Source organism: Mustela erminea, chromosome 12 (genome assembly GCF_009829155.1).
Source record: "Mustela erminea isolate mMusErm1 chromosome 12, mMusErm1.Pri, whole genome shotgun sequence".
Classification (NCBI taxonomy): Eukaryota; Metazoa; Chordata; class Mammalia; order Carnivora; family Mustelidae; genus Mustela; species Mustela erminea.
Window position 1 is genome coordinate 23,411,251 of NC_045625.1, and position 12,602 is coordinate 23,423,852.

At 36.1% G+C, this 12,602-nt stretch overlaps 1 protein-coding gene across 4 annotated transcripts in view; it reads left to right on the forward strand.

Annotated features, from left to right (window-relative positions):
* Positions 1-12,602, forward strand: part of TMEM245 (transmembrane protein 245) — a 98,442-nt gene that overhangs the window by 36,049 nt on the left and 49,791 nt on the right. For 3 of the 4 annotated variants that reach the window (XM_032307537.1, XM_032307539.1, XM_032307540.1), the window contains exons 7-8: positions 685-708; positions 5,488-5,592. In XM_032307537.1, coding sequence (XP_032163428.1) covers positions 685-708; positions 5,488-5,592 — 129 coding nt within the window. The remainder of the gene's footprint in view (positions 1-684; positions 709-5,487; positions 5,593-12,602) is intronic. The other variant, XM_032307538.1, reaches the window with a different exon arrangement.

The following is a 12,602-nucleotide window of genomic DNA, read 5'->3' on the forward strand; positions in this document are numbered from 1 at the left end:
TTTTACATCATGTGTCCACTAACTAGTGTTAGTTATATAGTGTTAAATATTGTGAGGTGTTTTGATGAGGTAACGTTTGTATGAAAGAAAGGATGTTACATAAAGTAGAAAGATAAGTGCTTCAAAAATTGAGATGGAAGGAGATATACCAAATATTAACAGAATTTTGGTTCCGTCTGCTCTTTGGCCAAGTGTTCACTGTTCCAGATGAGCATGGAAGTGTTTTACTGTTTAAAAAATGTGAAATGACCTGTACTATAAAGCTACAGCCACAAAGTTCAATGAACACATAGTATTTGAACATGAATTAATTTATAAAGGGACACAAAATCCTTTTGGTACCTGAAATGAGAAAGAATTTTAATTATTATTCTGATCTTTGGAATTTGGTGTGACTACTTAAGCAGACAAGCATGTATTTTTAATTGTGGAATTGCCAAAAAAGTTTGTGGTTATTTCAGTCATTGTATATCTTAAATGAATACTATATACAGTTGATTTTAAAACTTTGTTAATGCATTACAGTTATTTTCCCAGTTTTTGTTTTGTTTTGGTTTTTGGTCTGGGATTATCTCCTCCTCATACTCTCAGTGACTTTCTTTTCTTTCCATACTATTACTGCATTCTCTAATGATATTCCACTGTTCTTATCTTCTCTTTCTTACCTTACCCCCTACCCTCAAGCTCTGGCACTGGCTAAATAAGAAGGTAAATGAACACATGGATGTTGGGTTTTATTACTGAATTCTGTAACTTCCCCCTGTCTCTCCATTTTCTTTCTGTTTCTGTCCATATGTCAAAATTAGTTTTGGCTTTTAAAGTTCAAATTAATAAGCTATGGAAGGTCGTGAATCATTGGTACTATCACAGTACAATTTTCTAAACACCCAAATCTATTTATTTAGGATAAATGGTTACTATGTCCTTGCCCAGGTGTGTGTCAGAAGTTCTGTCTTACAGTCCTTTTGTCTACAGTGAGTGATTGCCATTTTTTTTCAGCTCTGTAATGTGGCCCTACTCTAGTCTTCTTTGATGTGTGAGAGCACATACTTATCGAAAAGGAACAAGAGATTTTTTGTAATAGATTTTATTTATTTATTCATTTGAGAGAAAGAGAGAGAGAATGAGTGGGGGGAAAGGGCAGAGAGAGAGAGAGAGAGAGGGAGAAGCAGTCTCCCTTTTGAGCAGGAAACCAGATGCAGGGCTGGATCCCAGGACTCAGAGAACAAGACCTGAGCCAAAGGCAGATGCTTAACCAACTGAACCACCCAGGCACCCCGGAAATAGAACTTTTTATTGCTACTTATTTTATAAATGACACAGGAATTTTTGAAAAAGATCTGTGAAATACTTGATTCACTTGGCTGATAATGTTATATAGTGTCTTTTTTTTTTTTTTAATAGCTACTCTTCTAGAATTTCATTTTTAACTTAAAAAAGATTGTGGTCATGTCCTGTGACCTTTAATTTCATGTATTTCCCAAGGTATGACGTTGTATGTATAGTGAATGCTTCGCATGATTTGCATGAAATAGGTACATTTTAAATAACTTCAATAAAGGCTAATCCAGATAAATTAGGGGTATTGTACTCGTGACATGTAGCCTATATATAGTAACTGTAGACGTAGATTCATCAAATCCCTGAGACAGATAGCAAGAGATGACATTTATGTGTATCATGTTTAGATACAACAAAACCTTAAATTTTCAGTGGAGGTATCATAGAAGACCTTAAGATGAATGTGGTACTTCATAGAAATAGACCAAGGTGACTTTTAGTATAGAGATTAAGGTTTTCTTCGTTCTTTTGAAGAAGTAGAAAGGGGTTACTTGACTTGCCTTAAACTCTGAACTTTGGATTGAAAATAAACAGTGTGTAAAATACATACATACATACACTTATTGGCCACTGCCCTGCTCCTACCAACGTACATGCTGTTGTCTATACTTCCATTCCCTGCAAAACTAACATGAGTAAATGAGTTCAATCCTTGGCAAATAATAGTGCTGCAAACAAAAGTCACATTTTCTTATTTTGATCAAAGTAGGTGGTTTTATACACTTCTCCAACTTGTGTATGTTGACATGAAATTGTCCTCAAGGGATGAGAGAAAGGAGAGCTAAAGTCATTAGGTGCAATTTGATTTAACCTTCGGTGACTGCCTGAGTTAGAACACCTAATTTAAGAGCTATTTCTTAGCTAACCAGTTGTGACTCAGGTTTAAAAGATTCCTAAGAGATCAAGTGAAGGTTTCCTTTCTTTGATGATTCCGTATAGTATAGGTAAAGCATCGGTGGAGAGCGGGAGTGACTGCTGTAAGTTCTGGGACTGTCCATTCCAGGAAAGCACATAAATAAGTTGAGGTCTATTTAATTACATTACATCCAAGGTTAGAAAATTTGCAGCATTGGGTATTTGGTGTTTCAGCTTCAAGTGGAGTGAACTAGGAAACTAATTCAAGGGAAGGGAGGGTGAGAGAAAACATATTTGTGGTTAATTGAGACAACCTATTTCTCAAGGCTTGTTTTATTTTTAAGTGTTTATTTGCACTAAGACTCAACTAGAATTTGCTTTAAAAAAAATAAAACAAAAGAAAGCCTACAGACCCAGAATAATGAATAGAAAACTCAGTAGTGGAATGATAACTTTCTTAGTAGCTTCCTATACACAAAGCCAATTTAGAAGTTTCAACGTCTTGCAGTATAACCATACATTTACTGACCTCTCTAAATTTTGAAAAAATGCATGCCCTTCCTTCACGCTGGAAACATTCAGAATGTCATTTTAAAATTACTCCCCTTCCCCTTTAAGAAAATAGAGTTCAATAACTAAAATAATTTCTCAGAGCAAGGAAGGCTGGGGAAATCCCCAGGGACAGTGTGACTTCTCTGGGCAGGTGGTAATGACAGCTGATGGCAGTGACGATAGGTGGTTTGGATTCTGCTGCCCAAAGCCGAACACAGCTTTGAACACAGCTCTGTATCCTGGGACAGTGCCTTTGGCATATCTTTAGGAATTCTCTCCTCCATTCCCTTCTGCGTCTCTATTGCTTCTTCTGTCCACGTGTCTCTCTCTCTTTCCTTTTTTTTTTCTTAAAGATTTCATTCATTAGAGAAAGAGTGAGCGACAGAGAGAGCACGAGCAGGGGCAGAGGGAGAAGCGGACTCTCTCCTGCTGAGCAAGGAGCCTGATGTGGAGCTCAATCCTAACACCCTGGGATCATGACCCGAGCTAAAGGCAGATGCTTCACTGACTGAGCCACCCAGGTGCCCCTGTGTTTCTCTTTCTATGTCTGAGTTTCTGTTTCCTCGAGAGTCTTCTTCCATTCACCTTTTTCTGGGGGGTCTTTTCCTCCATCTAAGTTTTCTGTCCACTTTTATTATTTCCTCTTTATTGATTTGTCCTTTGTTTTGTGTACCAGTTTCGCCCAGCCACACACTTTTTTCTCTTGTTTTGACCTTTAAAACAACAACAGCAACAAAAAAACCTCCCTTTATTCTTTGGTAACTCCTCCTCCATCTCTCTTTCCCACTCTTCTCTCTTTATCTGTCTCGTTTTTGTCCTGTTTTTTTCACCGTAACTTAACCAGAGATAATGGCACTGGATCCCAACATAAAGCTTGATTTTGTTATATTGATATACATAATGTGTTTGTGAATTCCATGTTTTATATGTTAGAAATACCCCCACTTAAATTTAGATACATTTTCTAAATCATTATTTACATTTTAAAAACATATTTTAGAATAGACATTTTTTAGAAAATTGGGGCTCCCAAGTTATTTTTAGAAATTATAATTTGTGAATACAAATCTGGTCTTAATTCTGAAGTTATTTATGTTTGGCTGTTCAAATATATATTTGAGCTTTTACCATGTGCCACGCACTGTCAGGCTTGGGAACTACAAAGAAGAAGAATAGTAGCTCTTTCCTCAGGAAACTGTCTTAAGAACTATTTAAGAGTTGGTTTCTGATTGTGCAACTGGAAAGTTTCAATTGATTTTAGAACGTACATTCAAAATATGACATCTGACCTTCCATATCTTAGAAACTTGATACTACTTTTTTTAATCTCTGTATTGTCTTTGATGCTTTGGTGGCATGCACTGAAAATTAACTCTTCTGTTTGAAGCTATAATTGTCCAGATAAAAGATGAACTTTTTATCTTTGAGTTCACTGCAGCGTTGATCTCTTAGTGATAGTATCTTTCATGAAAGATAAGGGGATGCAAGCTTACAGCACGGAATGGAAAATATTTTAGAAGTCCTGTTTTGTTTTTAACCACCATTCTTTGCTCTTGTGTGTTTAACTCACTGGAGGTATAATTCAGATTTAAATTAAGACTAACTTATTCAGCAATGCTGTAGCTTATGCAGGGGTTGAGGATTGCAATGTGGTGTTTCAGTAGTCATCAGTCTAATTGATTTTATTTTTGAAATGTTACATGGTAGCTTTGCGTGGGAGGAATTGTAGAAATCTGTCATAATTATTATATATTCTGAAAACAAAATTTTTTTTAAATGTAAGGTTATGTGTGATTGTGAAAGATGAGAGAGGTTATACTCAAAATATAGCATTTAGGGAGAGCTATAATTTTATTGATTAAGGAATTGATTAAGGAATTTATTGATTAAGGAATAACCATTATAGTAATGATTATTCTTTATTTACAGTCAATTTGTCCTAGAGCTTATGTTTTAAAAAGAATGGATATTTCAAGTAGAATGTCAGATTTTAAAAAGTATTTTGTTATGAAATATTTCATATATAAAAAGATTTAAAGAACATCAGTGAGTTTGTCCTCCAGCTTGATAAAACATTCCCTGTATAATTAAAGCCTATTTTGTATCCCTTCTAATTGTGCATCTACCTGCTGACCTCCTCCTGCCCCCGCAGGGTTGTATTCTGAAATTGATATTATCGTTACCTTAACCTTAGATTCTTATTATTACTGTTTTTGTAACCTTAGTGGCATCAAAGGGAAAAAATATTTTGAATGTAATTCCTATTTTAATTTGCTCCTATTTTATTTGTATAATTTAGGGAATACCTATTTTGTAAGGCATACTTTTTCTAAAGCTATGTATTTGCTAATTGATAGTAAAATTCCAGGAGATTGAGGTCAGCTAATGTACTATCATTACTTCATTTAAATATTTTATTTAGTTTTGAATATTTACCAGATTATAAATTACAACTTGAAATGTAAATATACCATTGTGTGCGAATTCAAACATAAATATGTTCAAATTGACTGCCTTTCTTAGATAGGACAATAATAAACTTTTTATATAACAATAGTAATTAATGCTATTAGTTAATTTTCTGAACTTGCTTACAGCTTTCGCTGCTTTAATCATTATGCCGTAGTTTGATTTGCAATGCTGAATATTCTATTTTGTCTTAATAATATTTGGATATATATGCATTTTTATTAAGTTATGCTCAGAAGATGAGTAATTCTCTTTTTCCTTTCTATGCAGATGATCATCTGGTTGGAGAAGATGTTAGACAAAATAATAAGCATTTTCATCATATTTTTGTTAGTGATAGGAACTCTTCTATTAGCTCTACTCCTGACTGCAAAGGTAGAGTATGACAGTTACTATTGCCATTAATAAACTCTTGTTGGAATTTTAGTATGCAGGGGTGCGTGGGTGGCTTAGTTGGTTAGAAATCTGACTCTTGGTATAACCTCAGGTCTTGATCTCAGGGTTATGAGTTCAAGCCCAAAACTGGGCTACATACTGGGAGTGGAGCCTACTTAAAAAACTGGAGTATGTACAAGAAGCTGGCAGAAACTGGAAAGCTTTCTTTGCTTATAAATATATATAACAAATTATTTAGATTTTTGCATTATTAGTTTTCCATGAATTTGTCTACTTTTATTTTTTTAATGTGCATTTTTATTTTGTTTTTAGCAAACTCCTCAAAAGTGATCACAGAAGAAATGATCGCAGATAGTGAAGAATAAATGGCTTCTTTTAAATGGGAGAACTGTGATCTGGTCTCATGAGTCCTAATCTAGTTAGTTCCTTGTTTACTAGCTCAGAATTTCTTGATTAGCTCCTTCCCTTCTTGTCCCATTGGTCTTTCTCTAATATACCATAGAATCTTTATATCTCAATTTCTAGGTCCTTCTAGCGTACACTTCCAGTTTTTTCTCTTCTTAGTTTGGACTGCTGTAATAGAATACTATACACTGGGAAGCTTAAACAACAAACATTTATTTGTCACAGTTCTGAAGTTGGAGAGTCTCAGATCAAGGTGCCATCACAGTCAAGTTCTTGGTAGAAGGTACTCTGTCTGGTTTAGAAGTGACCGTTTTCTTCTTGTACCCTCACATGGGGGAGAGAAAGGTCACCTCTCTTGTGTCTCTTCTTATAACAACACTGATACCGTAATGAGGGCTTCCATCCTAGTGAACTAATTACTTCCTAAGGCCCTGTCTCTTAACCATCTAGCTAATCAAGAAATTCTGAGCTAGTAAACAAGGAACTAACTAGATTAGGACTCATGAGACCAGATCACAGTTCTCCCATTTAAAAGAAGCCATTTATTCTTCACTATCTGTGATCATTTCTTCTGTGATCACTTTTGAGGAGTTTGCTAAAAACAAAATAAAAATGCACATTAAAAAAATAAAAGTAGACAAATTCATGGAAAACTAATAATGGAGATTTGGATTTGAACATAAGAATTTTGGGAGGATACAAACATTCAGGTTTTAACACCCTTCTTTGTTTAAAAAAAAAAATTTCTCTAAAGTGCAGCTAGAATTTTCTCTATAGTGATGTATCTTCTTGACTTTTAAAATAAATTCTTATTTATCTTAATCTTTATCTGAAGTCCCCTGAACTTGTCATCCTAGGTTTTGATATGTTACTTTCCAGGAAATGTGAAGTTTATGTGAAATCATGGATATGAAACATTTTCATATAGTGCTGTAGAGATATGTTATCAGTAGATAATCTGATACGCAGAATTTACTGAGGGATTGCATTGTTTCTTGCTATATGAATCTCCACTTGGAAGTCCTGTTCTTAGTTATTTTTAGGCTCACTATGTCCTCAGTCTCAGCTCGTAATAACTTGCTCTCTCCATATCTCTGTTTCAGTTTCTATGTAATTCTTATCTGTTCTCTGGATACTGATCATGTATAGTCACTTATATAAACTGTATAGACTTGTTTAGAGACCTTGTTTTGTTTTTGCTACATTTTGCCTAAACCTGCCATTATACATTCTTACCTTCTATTGTAGTTCTTAGAGAAACCTTATAACACTATGAGCTTCCATTTTTCTTTTTCTTCTCTCCTGCTCTTCCATTTCACTTTCCTTTCTGTGCTTCTTGGCAGAGGGTCTTCTTGACTGCTCTTTTCAATTCTTTTTTTTTTTTTTTAAGATTTTATTTATTTATTTGAGAAGGAGAGAGAGAAAGAGCAAGCAAGAACACAAGAACAGGGGGAGGAAGAAGCAGACTCCCTGAAGAGTAGGGAGCCCAACATGCGGCTCGATCCCAGGACCCCAGGATCATAACCTGAGCCCAAAGCAGACACTTACCTGACTGAGCCACCCAGGCTCCCCTGCTCATGTCAATTCTATTCATTTTTCATATCCTTTTTTTTTTTTTTCCTCAACCCTTCAATGAGCTTTTGCTTTCCTGAACTTGGATAACATGTATTACTGAACTACTTTTTTGTGGTCTAGGACTTACACAAACTGAGCTTTTGAAGGAAACTTATTGGTTATCTAGTTTATTCTCCCAGCCAATAATGGGATTCTCTAACACCATGAAAGTATCTACACTTGAATGTCTAATAGCCATCTCAAATATAACATATCAAAAACTGAATTTCAGCTCTTCCCTTGCTTGTGTGTTCTCCTCCTGAAAGTAAGTATTTTGGCGTAAATGACCACTCCATTCTACTTGCTTAGGTGAAAAGCTTCTGAGTCATCCTTGACTACGTTCTTTCCTTTTGTTATCCACATCCAGTCTGTCAGAATTCCTTTTAGGCTTCATCTTTGGGTAATAACAGGGCAAGGATGTCAGATAATTCCTTCCCACAGAAAGCAAGAGCAAAACAGCATAAAATTATTAAAAATACTGGGAAGCCTGGGTGGCTCAGTCAGTTAAATGTCTGACAACTCAGTTCATGATCCTAGAGTCCTGGGATTGAGCCCTGTGTTGGGCTCCCTGCTGAGCAGGGGGTCTGCTTCTTCCTTTCTCCCTGCCCCTCCCCCTGCTCATGCTCTTTCTGTCTTTCTTTCAAATAAATACAATCTTAAAAAATTATTAAAAGCACTGTATGAGGGCATTGGAAAACCATCAGCAGGAAACTGTTGGAAAACCATCAACAGGAAAAACTGTTACTGAAGCTGGTTAGGCAACAGTCTGAGGAGTATTTCCTCAGGAAAAACTGTTACTGAAGCTGGTAAAACAGGTAGTTTGTGGCTTTCGTGTTTGGAGTTTTACTCATTCTGCCTAGCTTGGGCAACAGAAACCTGCAGCTTTTCCTGTGGGAGGTAGGAGACTTGGTTTGGGGCTGGCAAGAGAGCAGCTATAAATTAAAGGAAGAGATTCTGGAAGCAAGAGAACCATGAAGGGCTTAATTATAAGAAGATTAATAAACCATACATCCTAAACTGGTATCTGGGAGACTCCATGGAGCTCTGTGCACTTTGAAAGCTTGGAGAATTTGCAGATTGGTTGTGCCTTTGATTGCATTTCTCAACTCACACATCTTAGGCTACTGATCATGAAGATTCCTATTGTGAGCATGATTTTTGCCAAAATCATTTGCTGACTGCTAAACTATGCAGGCTCAGGGGAAGGCTTTAGGCTTTAAAAAATAATAATAAAATAAAAAACACTGAGCAGAAACATCAGTGACAGGGAAGGCAGATTTGCAGCTTCACTGCAGAAAGTTAATCGCTTACTGAAACAAGCAACAGTTCTCAGAAGAACAAAACAAAATCCAGAGTTGCTACAACACATTTTTTTAAAAAATTTTTTTAACCAGAAATTACTAGACATAAAAGAAACAGGTAAGTGTGACTTGGAGGGGAGAAAAAGCAGTTAAAGAAAGGGATACTTAAGTAGTGCTGATGTTGGATTTAGCAGCTATTATAAATATGTTCAAAAACTAAAGGAAAGTATGCTAATAATGTATAAATAAATGCAGATGCTCAACAGAGAAATGGAGACTATAAAACAGAACTAACTAGAAATCCTAGAGCTGAAAAGAGCAATAACAGGAAAAATTTACTAGATAGGCTCAACAGCAGATTTGGTATCCGGGGAGGGGAAAAGAATGAATTTGAAGAAAGATCAATAGAAGGTTTCCAATCTTACGAATAAAATATTTTTAAGATAGTGGATGAGGAGAGACTCAAAGATTTGTAAGGTGATAGCAAAGATTCTAACAGATATGTAATTGGCCTCCCAGAAAGTGAAAGGAGAAAGAGAAGAGTGGAAAAAAATATTTGAAGAAATAATGGTCAAAAACTTGTCAAGTTTCGTGAAGAGCAATAAAATAGCCAAGAAGCTCAACAAATGCTGAGTGGAATAAATACATATAAAACAAAACCTAGACACCCATCATAGTCCAACTACTGGAGGCCAAAAAGATAAAAAAAAAAATCTTGAAGGAAGCAAGAGAAAAATTACACATCATACGCAGGAGAATAATAAAACAAGTAATAACTGACTTCTCATAATAAACAGTGAGCACCACATGACATTGGAATGACATATTTAGCCTTGGGAAGAAAACAACTAGTCAGCCAAGAATTTTATATTTACTGAAACTATTTTTTTTAAAAGATTTTATTTATTTATTAGAGCATGCACACATGAGAGTGAGAGAACAGGGAGCCTGAGGGGGGACTTGATCCCAAGACGCTGGGTTCATGACCTGAGCGGAAGGCAGACACTTAACTGACTGAGCCACCCAGGCATTCCTCTGAAACTATTTTTTGAAAGTAAAAGCAAAATAAAAGTATTTCTAGATAACCAAAACTGAGAATTAGTTAATAGCAGACCGAGAGAATAAGGAATGCTAAAGGAATTCCTTCAGACTGAACAGAAATGACTCCAGAAATAACTTATATCCAAAGGGAAGAATGAAAAGCACTTGGTAAACATGTGGATATATAGAAAAATTACATTCCTCCCCCCTTGTCAGTTTATTTAAACAACAGGACTATTTAAAGAAGAGTAAAAAAGTAAAAAACACTGTATTGCAGAGTTCATAATACACATACATGAACTATATGTGTAACCATAGCACAAAAAGACGACTTGGAAACAGAATTATACTGGTATGAAGTTCTTATATTTAATTGGAAGTAAGTAACCACTTGAGGTGGTTTATGATAAAGATGTGGTTGGCTTGAGATGAATAGCAACCATTAAATTTTAGAGAAACTAAAATGCTATACTAAAAATAGAATTGCTGGGACGCCTGGGTGGCTCAGTTGGTTAAGCAGCTGCCTTCGGCTCAGGTCATGATCCCAGCGTTCTGGGATCGAGTCCCACATGGGGCTCCTTGCTCGGCAGGGAGCCTGCTTCTCCCTCTGCCTCTGCCTGCCATTCTGTCTGCCTGTGCTTGCTCTCTCTCCCTCTCTCTCTCTGATAAATAAATAAAATCTTTAAAAAAATAAAAAAAATAAAAAAAAATAAAAATAGAATTGCTTTACACAGAAGGTAGTGAAAGAATAAGAATAGGGATGAAACAGAAAGCAGATAGGAAAATGGCAGACCTAAATCCAGTCATGTCAGTGGATATATTAAATATGAGGTAATTAAATAATCAAATGGCAGAGGTTTTCAGTCTGGATATAAAGTAGCAAGTTCTATGGTATCTATAAGTGGTTTACCCTTGAAATTCAATCCATAAAAAGACTGATAATGAAAGGATGAAAAAAAAGATATACCACGCAAACTGTAAACATAAGAGTTATAAATTATATTAATATCAGATAATGTACTTAAATATTACTGAAGACCAATAAGAAATGAGGTCTTTCCATAATGATGGGGTAATACTGCAGTAGGATATACTGATTTTAAGTGTGTATGTTCTTGGGACGCCTGGGTGGCTCAGTGGGTTAAGCCGCTGCCTTCGGCTCAGGTCATGATCTCAGGGTCCTGGGATCGAGTCCCACATCGGGCTCTCTGCTCAGCGGGGAGCCTGCTTCCCTTCCTCTCTCTCTGCCTGCCTCTCTGCCTACTTGTGATTTCTCTCTGTCAAATAAATAAATAAAATCTTTAAAAAAAAAAACTGATTAAGTGTGTATGTTCTTAACAATAGAGCTCTAAAATACATGAAGCAAAATATTCAGAATTAAAAGGAGAAATAGACAAATCAGTGATTTTAGTTAGGGATTCAGTAATACTCCTCTTGCAGTAATTGAGAGAATAAGTAGATGCAAATTAGTAAGAATATAAAAATCTTGAAATATCAGCCAATGTGAAGTAACAACAGCAGAATCATGTTCTTTCGAGTAAACATGGAATAGCTAGACAAACCATATGCTCAATATGCCTCATTTAAAAATAGTAAATATAGGGGCACCTGGGTGGCTCAGTCCATTAAGTGGCTGCCTTCAGCCCAGGTCATGATCTCGGGAAGTAAGGCCCAAATCGGCTCCCTGCTCTGTGGGAAGTTGCCTGCTCCGTCTGTCCCTTCCCCTGCTCATTCTCTCTTTCTCCAATAAACTTTTTTTTTTTTTTTAAAGATTTTATTTATTTATTTGACAGACAGAGTAGGCAGAGAGGCAGGCAGAGAGAGGAGGAAGCAGGCTTCCTGCCGAGGAGAGAGTCTGATGCGGGGCTTGTTCCCAGGACCCTGAGATCATGACCCAAGCCAAAAGCAGAGGTTTTAACCCACTGAGCCACCCAGGTGCCCCTCCAATAAATCTTTTAAAAAATAGTAAAATATAGAGCATGTTCTCTGGCACTAGCTTGTTTCTTTTTATCCTTCTCTCTGTCTCTGTTTTTAATTTAGAAAGGGGGAGAGTGGGAAGGGCAGAGGGTGAGAAAGAATCTCAAGCAGACTCCACGCTGAGTGGGGATCCCGACACAGGGCTTGACCTCCCAACCCTAAGATCATGACCTGAGCCAAAATCAAGAGTCTGTCACTTAACTGACTGAGCCACCCAGGTACCTCTGTCCTCCTCATTTTGTTTGTTATTTAGCAAGGTCAATTCTGAGATGCAGTTTCAGCTGGTTTTTTGTTTTGTTTTGTTTTGTTTTGTTTTACTCTGAAACTTTACTAAATTCTTTGTTTGATGTCTCACACTGCGTCATAATTTGTATAAGCTCATGCAGTGTTGATAAAGCTTATGTATACTGTAGACACATAATGTGTGTGAACTGAATATATTTACCTATTTGTCTTGTGTATGGGTATAAATATTTGAATGTATCTTTTTATGCAATTTTTCCTGAAGTTGTTAAGCTTGAAATCAGAGAGCTAGTGTGTACTTTTTATTTTCCATAATGAGGGTCATAGGACATTATGTATAACAGCTGTTCTGTACAGGTTTCTAAATTAATTGGAACTAAGTATATAATTATTTGACTCAAAATCATT